The sequence below is a fragment of the Theobroma cacao genome, chromosome 5 (assembly GCF_000208745.1).
Source record: "Theobroma cacao cultivar B97-61/B2 chromosome 5, Criollo_cocoa_genome_V2, whole genome shotgun sequence".
Taxonomy (NCBI): Eukaryota; Viridiplantae; Streptophyta; class Magnoliopsida; order Malvales; family Malvaceae; genus Theobroma; species Theobroma cacao.
Window position 1 is genome coordinate 13,719,561 of NC_030854.1, and position 18,010 is coordinate 13,737,570.

General features: G+C 34.2%; 1 protein-coding gene and 1 long non-coding RNA gene across 8 annotated transcripts; both read right to left on the minus strand.

Moving 5' to 3' along the window:
• LOC108662083 lies at positions 524 to 3,196 on the minus strand. Of its 4 annotated transcripts, XR_001927863.1 has the most exons (5): positions 2,807 to 3,196; positions 2,670 to 2,732; positions 2,512 to 2,598; positions 2,066 to 2,189; positions 524 to 760 (listed from the first exon to the last, which is right to left on the minus strand). It is a non-coding gene; the product is annotated as an uncharacterized LOC108662083 (long non-coding RNA). The 4 variants fall into 4 exon arrangements; XR_001927864.1 differs by having other exon boundaries at positions 2,512 to 2,594; positions 2,670 to 3,195; XR_001927862.1 differs by having other exon boundaries at positions 2,066 to 2,185; positions 2,670 to 3,194.
• On the minus strand, positions 8,334 to 17,365 carry LOC18598508 (LETM1 and EF-hand domain-containing protein 1, mitochondrial). 4 transcript variants are annotated; one of them, XM_007028055.2, is made up of 15 exons: positions 17,217 to 17,365; positions 16,093 to 16,759; positions 15,697 to 16,009; positions 15,275 to 15,421; positions 15,077 to 15,165; positions 14,781 to 14,873; positions 14,452 to 14,578; positions 14,027 to 14,091; positions 13,775 to 13,949; positions 13,115 to 13,309; positions 12,974 to 13,021; positions 10,799 to 10,945; positions 10,566 to 10,648; positions 9,136 to 9,251; positions 8,334 to 8,808 (listed from the first exon to the last, which is right to left on the minus strand). In XM_007028055.2, exons 2-15 carry the CDS (start codon positions 16,686 to 16,688, stop codon positions 8,726 to 8,728), a joined length of 2,277 nt encoding a protein of 758 aa, XP_007028117.2. In that variant the 5' UTR covers positions 16,689 to 16,759; positions 17,217 to 17,365; the 3' UTR covers positions 8,334 to 8,725. The 4 variants fall into 4 exon arrangements, with proteins under 4 accessions (XP_007028117.2, XP_007028118.2, XP_017977501.1 ...); XM_007028056.2 differs by having other exon boundaries at positions 16,093 to 16,823; XM_018122012.1 differs by having other exon boundaries at positions 16,093 to 17,011.

Consider the following 18,010-nt stretch of genomic DNA (forward strand, 5'->3'; position numbering starts at 1 on the left):
TTTATATGAAAGGAAATATGAAACTATATCTGATATGGATTTTGATTATTAAATGAAAAGTTTAATCATACTTTATGATGATGATTTTCCATAATGTGCGATAGCACACTTGATCAAGTGTACCATTGTTTTTTATGATGTGTGTATATATGATAAGTTAAAGGCTTGTTTGGGTTGAGTAGGCTATAACCATATAGGTTTTTGTGCCGATCATAGCCTCGAAATTGGATTGTAACACTATCATATGGGAAAACCTCTTCAAACCACATTTGAAATCATTTCGAATAATTAGAAACCAGTAACTCCATTTCCTCTTGATCATTGAACATCAAAAAAACTCTAAGTCCTCCTACTAGTCGAACTTGTGCAATTATCGATTCTCTCACTAATCCCCTCTAAACGTAACTATAACAACCCTCTTCCCGATTGTTACCGGCATCCGAGACTTACGGGAAAACCTGCCAAATCCCGAACAAGCCTTCACAATTATCATTTATCAAACCATAACACGTCCATTGGAAAATCTCATAATCATCACAATTTCATTAATAGCAAATATTCTCTCTATACATTATGTTTTATCATCATATAAATATATGTTTACATTCTACACAAATGTTTACTTCCAAAACAAAATATACTATAAATGACCTGACCTCTAACAGCGAAGCGACTCGAAATAGGGTACTAGGAGATGCCTTAGCCTACATCGCAGTGGACCATAATATGCCTATAAAAAGCACGCTAGCTGATCACTTCTCTGCAAAATAAGAATATTGGGGTAATTCTCACAAACTTAGTGATCATCGGCTTAGTGAGTTGGCGTAGATGGAAAACAAGCCAAAGATAGAAAATTTGAATATTAAAAACATATGAATATATAAACCATTTAAAAGCAAATGGAGCATTTGTGCCTTACATATAAAACCAAGAATTTTAATGCAAAGTAATCATTTAACAATCATTGTATCAAAGCCAGTGTGAGTGAAAGATTTTTATCGTCGAAATCATTTAATGTCCTTTACTTAAAATCGAACTAACATAAGCACGCATGCTCCCATGAAATCAAACATTATCAAAACTTATACATAAGCTCATAAACCATCACATCCTCGAGGAATTAAATACAAAGTCATTGTATAAATAAGGGAGCTGTGGAAAAACTTCTAATTCTCACCATTCTAAAGAATACATGTTTGAAAACCTAAGAGATATCACTCTTGAGTAAGTAATCGTAGTAATCAACTCGTGGACCTGCTTCCATGTAATAACATCTAAGAGCCCCACTCCATCAGATTCCCACAGCCATGGCAGTCTCGACGATGTTGGCTGACATCAGAGAAATCATGTGGTCACAACCATGTATATCAACTTAGGGCCTAGCCACATATATCAAGCCAAAGCCATGCAACGTATATATATCACAGACCATGGCCTCAGTCACGTCCAACAGCCTGTCGATGACCCAAAAGTTCTCTAGCTAGAGCTCACTTACGCACAAGGGTCACACTTTTTCGATGTGACATCTAGCCTACTCTCGAATCTCCCAGTTTGATAAAACCATTTAAAAGCAAATTGGGTTTTCAAAAGCTTATTTTGAATCGATTTCAAAAATATCGATCATAGTGACATGATAAAACTCCTTTTTGTAAGACTTTGTAATGTAAAACCTTTGCATGAGGTTTAAATATCAAATCAGCATGGTGAACATGTAATTTATTCATGAATGCACATCACACAAACAATAAGGCACATTTTGATATAAACTGTGTTAAGAGCTTGTTTCTCAATTTCTAAAACCCTTTAAATGTATAGCTTATATATATATATATATATATATTCAAAACAATTTCAAAAGTCATGGCGTCCACAATTGCCTAGCATTTCTACTAGCTTATGCTTTCCACAATAACAATATAATTCAAAAGCAAATTATTTAAAAATTCGCCTACCAAGCTAACAACTCATGCTATCCATAATCGTACTTAAAGAAAACCGGCACGTCTATTAAACATATGTCGATATATAATTTATGGAAATTTTGAAATAGACACCCCCTACTCACCTTATAATAGCGGGACACTACGTCGTTATCGATTCGGGTGCATATTTAGCTAATTCTACTTGTCGGTCACCCGTTATCTCCTCCGGTACACCACCACGGCAAACTTTCCTCACTTACACACTTCCTAGCAACAATCCAAACTCAATATACTTAATTATTCACATTTACGACAGCACTTCAATCAATGAATTCTTAACCCAATTTCATATTTTTCGTCAACATTATTCATAATCATATAACATGCAATCCACATACTTTCAACTGACCATAGCCAACACAACATAATGTACTCACACTGCATGCTTACCTTTCGGTTTTAGCTTGAATTCCATATATAGTTCACAATTTCCTCACTTCTTCAGTCACCATTGCTGCCTCAAGTATAACCAATTAATACACATCTCATCTCTCCTTTCTACTTGTGATTTTGAGACTAAAACACTTACCCAATACTTATCTAGCTCAAAATCACCATGCATTCCAAGATCCACCTACATGCATGCATCCGGTTCTTGAATCCTTGAAGATTCTTGCTACCACAAACAAAATCTCACATTATAATCGGTTCACAAGGCATGCATTCAAACAAAATGATAACTTTTACCTTCCTTAGCTTGGAGTCACCAACATGCATGGGTTTCTTGGCACCCACATGGTGTTCTTTTTGCTACCACAAACATTTTCACACAATCACCATTCAATTCATTAAGAAATTCATAGATCAAACTCAACTTCACTTACCTAAACTTTCCTTGAACCTGTGAATCATTCACACTTTCTTCCTTACGGTTTCTAGTCCTTTTCCTTGATATTTCTTAGCTACCATGAGATCTAACCCATATCTCTTAATAAAGGATGAATTTCTAGGAGCAATGAAGCTTGATGATAGGAAAATAACAAGAATAAGCTCACAGGTGCTCTAAAATCTCACAAAACCAAGCCCTCACTTAGTTTGCCTTTTCACTCAACTCTTTCTCTCCTCTGGGGTGGAAGCCTCACAAAGCTATTTTCCCTTCATTTCTCTTCCAAATGGGGTGGATCTCTTAAGGCAAAAGCCTTGGAAAGGCTTTCATCTCTCAATTTTCTCAAACATGGGCGGGTTGCCCAAGGTCACTTCTTTTCTCTATTTTCTTATTTTTCTTTTAATCACATGTCATGCCATGTAATTTCCTTTCTTTGTAATTGTCACGACCCGGTACTCCCCTCGAGCCCGTGACAACCGTCGCGACGTCCCTATAGACATTCATTACCCGGAATGCCAACCGGAACCTTGCAAGGCTTTAATATCAGTTTTTGCACCTCCCCTGTGAGCAACGGTTGTTAAGTATCATGTTTAAGAGATTATAAACTATTTTCCAAATCAAAACAATAGAAAAATAATTTTTTTCTCACAGGGGCATTTTTGTCATTTTTCCTCAAAAATCTTGAAATTAGCTAAACATATAGTACGCAAGTGGAAAACACATATTTCATAATTAAAAATAAGTTTAGATATCTAAAACATTCATTTAAAGTGAAATTATAACTATTTGAATATAATAAAAATATTCAATAAAATATTCTATTTTCTTATAAAATAGTATTTATAGAGTTACCGGTAAATAAATTTTGTAGTGTAAAAGCTAAATAAATTCATACATACTGTAATAAAGATAACCAAAGCATAAGATTTTAATTTACAGTGACACGTGGGCTCACGAACGACCAAAAGTATCAAAAGCGGTAAACCTACAATTTTTGAGGATGCAAGTCCAACTGTAGCCCTCAATGAAATGAGCTATCCACCGACTATCCTGAGCTTGAAATGGGTGGAAATGAGGGTGGTGAGATTATATAATCCCAGTGAGTAAACAAACACCATCTAAAATATCTAAAGCTAAGTAAATGGAGACAGATAAAATAGATTAGCATAAAAATGATTCTCAGCATTTCGAACTCATTTTAATAAGATAAAATAGATTCATTTCACCAAAGTAAACAACGAGGCTTATGATTTCCTGAAAAGTTTGGCTCGTGTCAAAATCATTCTCATACTCAGTTATCAAAGATACCTTGGCCGAGGGCTATCCCAATCGAGTCAACCAAGGCTGTTAAAAAGTTATGTACGCATAAATCATGTTTTTATTTTGAAAACATAGTCGTTCCTTGGCGTTGGTTGAGTTCACCCTCACGTGGTGGTTTAGCGTAAAGTGAACTCTAAAGTTTTAACCTCAGGAGTTATCCAACTGTGCCTCTCATACTGAGGTATGAATATAATAGGGTTACCGTGCCCCACTAATAGGCTGGTCTACGGAACCCGTCCACTGCGGCGACCAATATATAACCCACCAATTCAATAAAATTCAACAGCATGACATGGTAATTATTTTATTTTACAGCCTCTCAAGGCAAATTAACAGCTCATACATTTTCAACACAAATACCAATTCAGCCATTCATGCAAATATTATCATAAGCCATTCAATTCAAACCATGATTTATAACACAGCAATTAGTCTCCAATTACTCCATTTTCAAAACCATCATTTAATTTCAAGACAATTTTATAAAATCATTTTCATTTAATCCCATTTTGCTTATAAAACATAAAGATTTACCATTTAAGCTCATTTTCCATAAAATCACAAAAATGAATTAAAATTCACTTCAGATAATCAAGATGATGATAAGGTTACTCACTGTATCAGGAGTTTGAAATACTCATATTCTCAGTCCTCTGACACAACGTCTTTACCCTTGTTAGAGGGCTCATCACTTATATACAATACACGACACATAATTCAACATACTGTGTCATACCATTATAAATCTATTTCAAGCTCTTTACTAATGCATGAAATGGGATGTGAAACGCTCGGGTAACCATCTAAATACAGTGTTCAATATAAGTTCAATTGTATACCTAAATAAAATGGTATTGGCCTAATTCGATCTATCACTCGATTAATTGGCCAATATGTCCAATTTAACTCCAATTAATTCTATTTTTCTCCCAATACTCCAAATCATCAAACACAAATTAAATAACTTGAAATATGGCAAAATCATCCTCACATTCATGGTGGGTGCGTCAACATTATAATTTTTCAAGCTTGATTCTCACACCATAAATCACTAATTCCTAACCAAATCACTTGAAATAAAATCAAAATCATCATCAATATTCCACATGGAGAATTCGGCCAATGATGGGTTATGGAAGAACATGAATTTTTCTTGCTTGATTTTCATGCTACACATCACTAACTAACTAAAAACACTAAAATACATTGAAATCTAACCAAATCCAAGATCAAAACTCCTCCCCCCATGTCCGGCCAGCAAGGGTATCCTCATGCAAACTTGATTCTCAACCATGGAAAATGAAAAAGAATGCATAGGAAAGGTAGATCACAAGCTAGAATTGAAAAATCTTACATTTTTTCACTTGTTTCCTTGAATTTTCACACTTTTCCCTTGAATTTTTCCACCAAGGGTTTTTGTTCTTCTTTTCTTCCTCTATTCTTCCTTTGGCCGGCCATATGAAGAGAAATGAGCTGATTTTGTACTGATTTTAAGCCAAATAATAAATGGATGAAAATTTAACACGTCACCATTCCATTGGTCCATGTGTCATACTTACCCATTAAGCAATCTCTCTCCACTTAAATTTTCTCAATTATCCATGATAATATTGGGTAAAATCTATGTGCTGGACAAGTGTTGGGTGGTGTAAAATTACAATTTTGCCCTTAAGGTGACAAAATGACTATTTTACCCCTATGCTCTAAAAAATGCGAAATTAAAATTCTTCACTTCTCAAACTCAAATTATACTCCAAATGATCAATCTTAGTCAAAAATTTCATCCAACACTCACATCTTAACCTCAAGTGGCAAAATGACAATTTTGCCTCTAGGTCATAAAAATTTTAATTTGACTCCAAATCGGTCCTCGAACTCTGAATCACCATTTTAAGTCATTCTGAGGTTTTAAAATTCTCAATTTCATCTTAAAATCTCTATTTAGACTAGTTCGAGGCTTAATTCAACTTAATTGTATCATTTGGTACATTGCCGTCCTTTAACGATTTTCGAGGTACTCAAGTAAGCAAATATACATTCTTATGTAAAAATGGCATAATAAACATATTGTAGAGCTGGGCTTGACAGTAATTAACGTCACTTTCCATTGGTGGCTTGTTCATGCAATGTTTCCTTATCCATTCATTTATCCTTTGGTTAGATTGCCTTGCCCATGCATTGTTTCACATGGTAGTTTATTCTTTTATTTCATTTGCATTTCATTTCACTTGTATATCTATGCATTCATTTTCATTTCCTTTTAATGCCACTTTATCACCCAATAATATTTCTTGCAAATTTCCCTTGCCAATAACCTTTGCCATCCCATAAACCAATAAGGCTTCATGCATTTTTCCACTCTTGAATCCTATTTGACCTTCTTCAAACCAATAGGATTTCATGCAACAAAATTTACTCTTTCTTTTTCTAATTAAATCAAACCAAGTATAATGATTATACCTTTTTCTTTAAATACCATGGGCTATCTTTGTCAAACCATGGTTTTCTTTCAAGTAAATACTCTTTGTTCTTTTTCTCTTTGTCATCCTTCACATGGCGGGGTCTCACATGTCCCTCACTAAGCTTTATCCTTTTTACATGCAATCATTTGCATGTAATAGTGAATTCACATGCACATCTCATTATCTTACATAATCAAACTTTCCTTAGTTAGTTAGTTTTCTTTTTAACTTCAAATATTGAAATTGCACATAAGTCCTCAAACTTTTCCCTATTTACCATTTGACCCTCTAAACTTTCATCCTTTGCAATTTGATCCCTCCAACATTTATTTAATTCTAATTTTCTTCTATTTTCCATCCTTTACACTTGTACAAATAAGATATAAAATTTGCACTCCACCAAGGTGTCACCATAATATTTAAATATATACTTACCTACTCTAATTTTATTTAATAAAGACACGCAGACCCCACTAACATTGTTTTTCTTCAAAATTCTTTCTTACTTCCACTCCCCTACTTAGAAAAATTGCACAAATCACACATTCTTCGTGTAATATAACCAATTTGACATCTATATTATTTTAATATTATTTTATCTAAAAATTATTATTTTATTTCAAAATTTTCCTCTAGCCTTCTAAGGCTCCGAAACATCTTACTTTACCCGGTTTAGCTCTATAGCACCTTTTTAACTCCACAACTTCGATCTCAATAAGATATTATTATTTTATCGCATATGGAATATTTTACTCTAAAATATTCCTTTCATCCTTTAACACTCTTAAACACTTTAATTAACCTCAATTGGTATCCAATAAACTCTATTGGCCACCACATCAAAGTACGGGGTGTTAGTAACTGAATAATTTACCACCACGAAAGGTACCAATTGCACTTTTATTCAACCATTCCATATCAGACTTTGAAATGAAAACTAAAACTCCTTCCTTACTATCAAATTTCTCGTTCACCACAATCTTATTCCCTTTTTGCAGAGCTCCTTTTCCCCCACCATTACCGATCAACGCCTCTTTAAAATTACTATGATTCCTGGCCAAGATAGTGGGATGCTAACGAGCTAAAGCCTTTGCTTCTCCTTTTTTATCGGCTCTTTTAATCGTGATGTGACGACCATCAAATAACAAACCATTCACATACTTGATTGCTATTAATAATTCTTTCTCCACTCTATTCTTAACAAAAGCAAAATTAATTACGCTTGGCCAAATTCCTCGTGGAATGAATACATCCACTACCATCCTAAATTGGGCAAACACTTCCTTAATAAGAAATAATTCTCTTACTTATAAATTTCATGATGTTTATCTCGTGGTTTTGAATTAGAAATTTTCAAAACAAAACTTTATCCATCAATTCATACAAAATCAAAACATTTATGTACACATGAAAGTTTTTATTCGATGAATTGTAAACCATTGCGTATGAAAGAGTGATGATTCTGAAAGTTATTGATTAAAAAATAACACAAGGGTGCTCATCCATCATTGATAATTAAAATTAAGATTTTAGGTTAGTAAACAGAAAAATTGAATTAAAACCTCAACAAACGCTGTTCAAAATCTTTAAGTGGAAACTTTCAAGATCTAATGATGTATAATACTCTCGCTAGACATTCCTATACAAGAACAATAAGATAAGAAAAGATAGCCTTATCTAGAGGTTTGTATCATTGACAACTAAAATTAAAAGTTTAAGTAAATAAACAGAAAGATTGAACCAAAACCTCAACAAATATGGTTCCATAGCTTAAAAGGAAACGTTCAAGATCTGAAAAGTATGTGTAATACTCTCATAAAACATTTATATACAGGAACGATAAAATAAGAAAAGGTAGCCACACCCTGCTGATTGTATCATTGACTTTGTTTTGTAGATAACAAATTTCTAAGCATTGAAAAGTGCTTTTATAAAACCTTCTGCAAAGAATATGTAGGGTTCCTTTGTCCTCAACTTGTGATATATTCAGTTTGTAGTAGGTGATATAAAATCATAATAGCATATATGGAAGCCAAGTGCTACCCCAGTTCAAAGTTAAAAATACAATAATGTTGTAATAGATGCACTACTGACCCTTTGAACAAGGTTTAGCGACAAAAATTCAGTTCATCTCACTATGATCTTCCTGCTTCAGCAGTGTCAGCATCTTCCGTTTCACTGCCTAATTTGACCATATCTTCAACAAGTATTTTTCCTTCTGTTGCAAGAAATTGAGAGAAAGTAGCAAACAAAGAGAATTAAAGTAGTCTGAACAACAATGTTATGAACAATATATATATATATTGGAAAAATTCCACTTTGTCCTACATAGAAACAACCATCAACAAGGTAAGGATTTTTGTCACAGGCATGGGGGTCTTTATCTTCCCACCCCCCTCCCCCCCAGCAGCCTGATTTTCCTTTGTAACAAAAAGAATTTATTTGCTTGCTCCCAGATGTCCAAAATTTTAAGTCCTTTAGTTGAACTGATACCACAAGCTTAAAATTGAAAATATATATATATAAAAAAAAAAAAAAAACCCACCTCTATCTTTGGAGAGGTTGCTAATAAGCTCCTGAATACCCTCCTTGCCTAATGTGTCCTTGAGGTACATAGCAGCAGAGGCAACCTCTTCAGGAGTTACTTTACCATCATAATCCCTGGCATACACATGAGAAAAATAATTGATTTGACAAAATACTTCCAATGAGAAAGTAATCTATTATGTGAAAATAAGAAGAAAACAACTATAATAGGAATGCAAGCATGGATCCACATTCTCCATGTAAAAATTAAACATGTTTGATGATAGTGACAAAACAAAGTATAATGTCTTAGGAAAGCGGGGAAAAAATTAGGGTCCCATTTGATGTAATATTGTATTCATCATAAGCACTTTTTAAGTATTTAAGGTGCTTTCCTCGGAGTTTAATTGTGCTCAAAGCACTTCCTGGTAGTAGAGATCTTTACAAGAAAGAACTTTTGGAGGAAGCTAGAATTCTATTGCTGCTTGCAGGGAAAAGAGGTGCATACAAGTGTTCACAAGTGAAAAAATGGCAACCAAAATCAAATATGCTTCTAATAATAAGCTGTTTTTGACAAAAATTACTAAAACTTGATGAACTTAAATTCACCATTTCATTAAACAGGACCAAAGACCCACAGAGAAAAGCATGAAGAAAAGTGCCTGCTAATAAAAGTTTCTAAATGGGAATTTCTGTTCAACTGGTTTCTTTAATGTGACAATGGCTGTTGCTTCCCAGAGATTAGGCCAAGCCATTGGTTAGTGGGTAAAACTGGTCATAAGTAGTAGCTGATTAGTGTCTTAGTGCAGCTTACCTAAATGCTAGTCTAGTAAGGACTCATTCACACAACAAACGAAGGCCAAGTGGAACAAGAAAGTCAACTGAATAACGTTGGAAAGCATGCCTGCCAAGTTCAGATATAGGGAATTGCTTTTACCAATGAATCAAGGAAACACTCGGAAGACAAAGGAACTAACTAGCTAGGGAGAAAAAAACAATGAAGACATTGTAAGTTACAAGTCCAAAACTCGAATATGTAAGATATCCAAGTTTAGAATATTGTCATGTTATAAGCCAGGGTCTTGCAAAACAGCAGGAGGTCAGACTGAGTTCTTTACTAAGTATTTCTATGATTATCTATTTCATTACTAATGACAAACCGGATCTGGCTGATCTTCCAACATTTGGATTTAACCCATAGAGACAACTTTCATGTCCAGCGACCTTGGTTCAGTACAGCTAAAAGGCTACAATATTAACATTGCTCTTGCTTTAAAAGCACTTCATAGGGCACTCAAGATATATGCTGCAATTAGAGACTAAGAGGAAGGCAGACAGTCAATTATCACATGTTAAACATGCACAGATAAGGTGCTGTGGCAAATTCACAATTTCACCTAGTATAATCGATCAAAACATGCAATCTTTTCAGAATGGCAATGAACAAACCTATCAAGCAACCGCCAATGGTCCCCAATCTTCGCATCAACATCATCAATTTCTTTTTCAAGCTTTTGGAGCATAGCATCAACCTGAAAAGTGAAACATTGTGTTAATTTATTGTGTCACTTTCCAGGTCTAAAACAACATATGTTACAATTAACAACACAGATAGCTAATAAATTAACAGTAAGATTAAAGTTGAAGACTGTTGTAAGTAAAGATTCTATAGAAATAATCACCCTGTCAATGAGGGCAGAGGACACTTTGTCACCAATTGCCTTCCCAGCAGTACGGTCACTATCCTCCCGAGCAGCTTTGTATGCCTTCTTAGCTTCTTCTTCACCTTTTGTACCCTCTTTTTCTACCATACTGTTGTACAGTTGGATCTGACAATAGTAAGAGAAAAAGAAACAAAAAGATCAACAGAAAATTCTTAAAAGGAATATAGAAAGAGAAATTCAGTAGATTTAAACTCGTAATTATTATCTTGGATATCAAGGGCGATATAGGATGCATGGGCAACAGTCAAAGTTTTATAAATAGGATAGTAACATTTTTAAAAGAAAAGGATAGTATCATAGCACATTTTTAACAAAGATCGAGGGGAAAAACTTTTGTCCTCCACATTGAAGTCAAACTCACCTTTGTTGCTGTTATGATGTAAGTGAACAAAGTCTGTTTGTAGAACAGCTTAAGAATGAGCTTTAATTAGAGTGTGTTTGTGTTCATTGTTAAACTAAAGAAACAATTTTGAACAAAATTTTCAAGCTTCTTTACTACATGGACCAAATTTTGTACAAAGGTGAGTTTGGCTTGTTACATTGATATGCAGGCTTTTGATAAACAGTTCATAAACGAACTTGTTAAAAGCTTGGTACTGAATAAGAACTTTATGAGTTGTTTACTTTGAGTTTTGCTTTCCTTTCATAAAAATTGAATCTAAATAAGTTTCATAGATCATTGAAAAGTTCATGCCACATACAATAAGAAAACTCATGGTTAAACAAAATTTGCAGCTCAAAATCATGTTTTGGTGATTTCATATGGGTACAAGTCAAAGGTGCGTTTGGCTTGTTATATTGATAGGCAGGCTTTTGATAAATGGTTCGTAAACAAACTTGCTAAAAGCTTGGTCTTGAAAAGGAACTTTATGAGTTGTTTCCTTTGAATTTTGCTTTCCTTTCGAAAAAATTGAATCTAAACAAGTTTTATATATCATTGAAAAGTTCATGCCACATACAATAAGAATACTCATGGTTAAACAAAATTTGCAAATCAAAATCATGTTTTGGTGATTTAATGTGGGTACTAGTCAAAGATTTGGCTTGCTATATTGATAGGCAGGCTTTTGACAAACAGATCACAAACGAACTTGTTAAAAGCTCGGTACTGAATAAGAACTTTATGAGCTATTTACTTTGGGTTTTGCTTTCCTTTCATAAAAATTGAATCTAAATAAGTTTCATATATCATTGAAAAGTTCACGCAACATACAATAACGAAACTCATGATTAACAAAATTTGCAACTCAAAATCATGTTTTGGTGATTTAACGTGGGTACTAGTCAACAATTGACCAATTGCTAAACAAGTTCCTGCTTTGAGTCTTAATATATTTCAAGTTAATTTGAATTGTAATATAATATTGTCAAAATATAAATGTGACATAGGTTTAAAGTTACTTCAGGTTTTAGAAAAAATCAACAATTGTTTTTTTTCACACACACATGAAGTGGATGGTCTATAAGGTATGAAATGTGGGAAAGAGATTTTCTTTTTCCCAAATCTCAAATAGGATGGGAAAATGATAGCGGGGACATGGGACAAAAAGAAGTTGATTACAAGTCAAACTTTTATTTGATTAAATAATTATATTTTATGCATTCAATTGTAATTTTAGTAATTAGAGAATTATTAGTCCATCTATGGTTATTTTTTGTGTTCCATATATGCTTTAGGGTTTAAGGAATAGCCTATAAGCACTCGAGTTGTTTTCAGTTTCTGACAGCTTCAAAATTATGGATTATTGAGATCTATTAGAATTGGATTTCTCTCCCTCTTCTATCTTTCTGCTCCATTTCCTCTACTTTCTCACTAAGTTCTAATCCTTCCTTTTCCATCAGTTTTCACACTGATCCCTATTTCTCCTTCTTTCCCTTCCCTGTCCTGCGTCTGGGAGCTGAGTTTGTGAACACCGTATCCTCCCTAAGCTCTCATTAGCCCATTCTATAGGGCCCTGCACATGCAGGCTCTTAGTCGTTATTAGTGGGCTTTCATGTGCAACTAATTGCCCACTACCTATAGGGTAGAAAGTTTTTCATAGGTCTATTAATAACAAATCCCCCGATAAAAGGAAGGGAAACTCAAAAAACCAATATCCATTTTATTTTTCAGAACTATTGTGCAACAAATACCTCTTTCTTGACCAGTCTCAAGAACTCTTCACGCTCCCTGCTGACTGACTGAAAAAGTAGCAGCAAAGAAAGTCAAGAATCTCAGTATGAAGCATCAAATACAAGGTACACATAAAAAGTGTTATTACTGTCAGTCCTTACAGATGCAGAAGCCAAAACAGCTAATGCTCTGCTGAGCTCACATAGCTGCTCGTGTTTCTCCAATGTTTTTGCTTTTGCTAATTCTTGTGCTTCTTTAGCTGTGGAAGCAGCCATCTCTTTCAATGCCACATCCTTTTCGTTGCTAATAGATTCTTTTAACTTGGCTTGTTCCTCTTCCTCCTCCTCTTCCTCCTCCTATACATTCATTTATTCAAATATAAACAACAAGGTCACTCACAGAATGCAACAGAATTGAAACCTCCTGATCTACCAACTCAAATGGTACACAAATAACACCACAGATGCATATGTACATAAAGTAAAACAAAATCAACTTGCACTTTGAAAAAAAGGAGGAAATAAGCACTCCAATCCCAATCCCAGTCCCAAAGTAGGTTCAATGGCAATAAAGCATAAAAATCCTTGAGATTTATACACTCTCTGTTCCATTGTAACATGACTTGGTATCAGCCTCTATCACATGAATACAACCTTGGTAAACTGATAATTCAGTTAATACAACATATATGTTTTTCCTTTTTCACCAGAATCATATAAGAGGGCACAGAAAATGAGAATCATATAAAGGATAATAGATGTCATGGCCTAGAAAAAAAAACCTGAACATGGAACATCAAGTAAAGCATTGACATAGTAAACCTTGATAAGTTCTTCCTGCATTTCGAGGAATTCCAACTTTCTCCTCCTTTCTGAAACAGAATCTTCAGATGGTAAAGCTGTAACCCCAACAGTATCTACAACCTCGTCCGGCAGAGAGGATAGTGTAGCTTGAACAGCCTCCTCTGGTCTGACTTTTCCAGACACAGAGAATGCTCTGTAGAAATGAACAAGGAAAATAAAATTTGTGGTCATATGTTAAACAAACATAAACAAGTAAAAATGCAAACTTACCTAGAGAGAATCAATAAAGAAGAGGGCACTGAATGATTGAGTGATAAATCCAGCCAATCACGCAACTGCAAAGGGAAATAAATATTTAAATAACAGGATAAGACATCACTTTCCTAAACATCCTATGGGAAGAACTTATTAGTAAATCAACATAGACAAATTAGAAATAAGGTTCCTAAGCACATATTCTAGTCAAAAACTCCCTCTAAGGCAACGAAATTTATGAACGTACGCATATAAAATCCTAATGGTGTTAACAATCTGCAAAAGAAGCATAACCACGGTGTTAATCTTTTGTTCAAGCTCCTCGTACTAATCCAAACTAGCCAGGCTTTATAATAGCCCTGAAAATTATCAAATAAACTTCTGACTGAAGCAACATAATATTCAGTTGACAAAAAAGATCCACAGAATTGAGCACTAACCTGTTGCCTCATCTCCTCCACTGAAAGTAATCCAAGTAAGCCTCGATCTCTGCAGGCTTGGCGAAGCTCTGCTTCAGAAAGGGACTCCACACCCTCAGCTTGAATCATCTTATCATCATTCTTAATCCTACCAATTACATACAGTTTTAAGCAATACAAAATTTCAATGAATTATCAAAAAATAAAATGGGGTAATTAATCTCCTCATCCAGGACATCATAAAGCATTAATGATCAGGATAAAGGAAACTTAATTTAAACTCTGTCAGCTAAGCATCCTGTCACACATCCCAAAAAGAAAAAGAAAAGAAAAAAAGCAGAAAGCCTTACTCTTGCAGTCTTTTCCGAAGCATATACCGTAAATATGCATCTGTACCATATGGACTGATACCCATATATTTGCACATATTCACTAAACGAGGCCTGTAACCGACAACGAAAAAAGCTACAATCATCAATATATCAAGGCAGCTATAAGCTGAAGGACAGGCATAATTCCTTTTCTTTTTCCTATCGAATATGAGGGAAGGAAACTCATACACACATACAAGTGATATTTACACACCCAATGAAGAGATGAACTGTGGGAAATTCCATAATAAGACAACAATTAGTGAAGTACCAACCTGCTAATATTGTCTAGAGTAAGCTCATCATTAAATAACTTGGCAAAGCCTAAAATTTCATCATTGGATACACCTGCACCAGTTCTAACCTGTTCAAATGCCAGAATGAACCATACATTAATATCTTTCTCTTATAAGAGAAACCCACATAAATTGCCACCAACACCAGGAAGAAAATACGAAAAAGAAAAAAAATACCTTGTTCATAAATTCATCAAGATCTTCTGCTGTCTTTTTAACATCTCCACTCCGTGAGTTTTGGATTTCCTTTGCCATTTCTTTCACTGTATCTTGAAGAAACTTTGCATATTCTATCCTTGCATTTAACCGTCTTTTTAATGCTTCCTATAGGTAGACTCTTACTTTTATAAGTGTAAAAATCAAAATGCTCAACTTCAATGTATTGCTATTAGGAAGTTCACAAAGTAATATTATAAAAGGTAGACAGCCACACTAATAAAAATATTCCTTCCTAGCATAAACAATCCGGACGATAAAATATAAAACCCACACTAGATTAGCATAAATTGGCCATTCTCCTAAGCCATAGATACTATAAGTAATAATACTAAAGTGAGAGAAATGCTTCATTAAGGGAGAAATTCAAGGCAACACATTACCTGTTCTTTCATCTTGTCCTGGAAGGTTGATGGTAACATGTTGGGAAATAATTTCAAAAATACCGGTAGCAAGAATTCCATAAATGGTACTATAATAAAGACTGCAAAAGGAACTAGCCTAAAAATATCAGCTGTGGTTCTAGTAAGCTGTTGCCTTTCCCTTCTAGAAAGACCCTTCCCATTAGCAAGTTTTACCAACAACCTTGAGCTTATCCTAATATCAGCCCAAAGTAACTTTGTACCCAACCAATAGTGTTGCATTGTAGATTTAAATTCATCCTTCCAATGACGAAGCTTTTTTGCCCAGTCTTCCCTGGAAGGAGGTAAAATAATAATAATAAGTATCAGGGGAATTACATCAGTTCAACTGGAAAAATACTATAGAGAAGTTTAAACCTGCTCATGGAAGCAACAGTTCTCAAAGCTGGTCCAATGCCCAGAAATGCAGCCCATACTTTCTTGATTATTGATTGAGCGCTTTTGGGGGAGTCCTGTACCTGCTTAGCTTTTGCTTTGGCTTTCACTGTGCTCAGACCTTCAACTGCTTGATCACATTCCTCAGGTGAAGCTTCCTTCACCTTTTTAGGAGCTTGTTGTTCACTTCCATCATTACCACTGCCCAATTGGGGTTGACCAGCAGTGGCTGTTGAAGCAGAACGTGCAGATTGTGAGAACCATCGGAGTCCCAATGGAGAAACAAAATCTAAATTTCCAACTTGATAACCCGATTTTGAGATTCCAAACGAGTTACTCCTATGAAATTGTGCTGCTAGAAAATAAGACAGCTCATTGTTGGGAACCGAAGGTAAAGCCACTTTCTTAGAATCAGTATTCTGATAAGGATGGCTTGCGAGCCAGCCTGATCCCCGTGAGTCTTCAGATGTAGATGATAGCCTATGCTCAAACCAAGAAAAGCCTCGAATCAGGGAAGTGGGTCGAATTGGGGAACTAAAAATGCAGCTCCTCCTTCGCGATATAACTCTTGAAGCCATTATCAAACAATTCCAACTTTGTAAAGAGAAAAAGAGTTACATAGCTCATGCAAGCAGTTGACTTAGACAGTCTGCAAATAAGGGTAGAATAGAATGAAGCACACGTGAAAAGACATTGCTGTCTGCCATAAGAACCTGAAAGATTTTAGAAGCACGATGTAATTCACACACAGCGATTACCAATTATTCCCAGATCAAAATCAAAGAACAGCATAGCATACTACACACCAAAAGGGGGGAAAAAGAACAACAAGTCTTGGTCAATTTGATAAGATTTCAGTTCTTGTTTCTTCAATCATAAGACTCGTTAGGCTGGCAGGGTTCTGTCCAACCATTTGAGACAAAACATTAATCTTTCTTGAAAACTTCAAAACCATGATACAAATCTCCAGCATAAACGAAAAGAAAACTCCACTTCAAATGAATGAAGCTTCATTTCAAACACCCAATAACCATAAAATCTAGAGATAGATATGCATTCATTTAATAAAGCAAGTAAGGAGAGGAAGAGCTGAGGTTTAAACATACACTTTTAAAGAAAAAGAGCAGACAAATGGATGGAAAGATGGAAAATCTGTTAAACGTTTGTTTGCACTGATAGACAGCGGTAACCGAGTCAGAGAGAGAAAGAGAAGGCGCTGGAGCCTGGGGGAGTGGACGTGTCTCTCGTTGACAAATATTCGTACAGTAAAAACTACTCGTATTTGATTGAGGCTGTTATTATTTGTAGGAAGTGAGTGGAATTTGACCTTATTAAAAAAGTTGAGATACTTTATTTTTATGTTTTTATTAATAAATTATTATTTATCGTATTTGAATATTTAATTTATTAATTGATATATAATTTAATATTTAAATTTTTTTAATTTTAAAAAATAATTATTACCCGTCAAAGCTTTAGTGTAATTTGAGTAATAATTTTAAAATATCTATTATTCAAACTTAATTATAAATATTAATTTTTAATATTAAATTTTAATATATATATTTATAAATTTATTTATAATTAACATAATATTTACTAAAATTTATTATATATTATTATAAATATGATTTTAAATTTTAAATTTCTTTTTTATAAACTAAGCTTAATTTATTATAAGGATGTAAATGAGTTGTTATTATGCGAATATCTAAATATTCAACTCGATAACATAAGGTTTAAGTACCTTATATTCGATTATGGGTGGATGTAGTTAAAGCTTTTAATACCCAAATCAGGTTCAGGTAGGTTTTGGGCATCATCTTTGGTATACCTTAAATCCGAACTTAATTATACTCACATTATAAATATGATTTTAAATTTTAATTCTTTTAAAAAA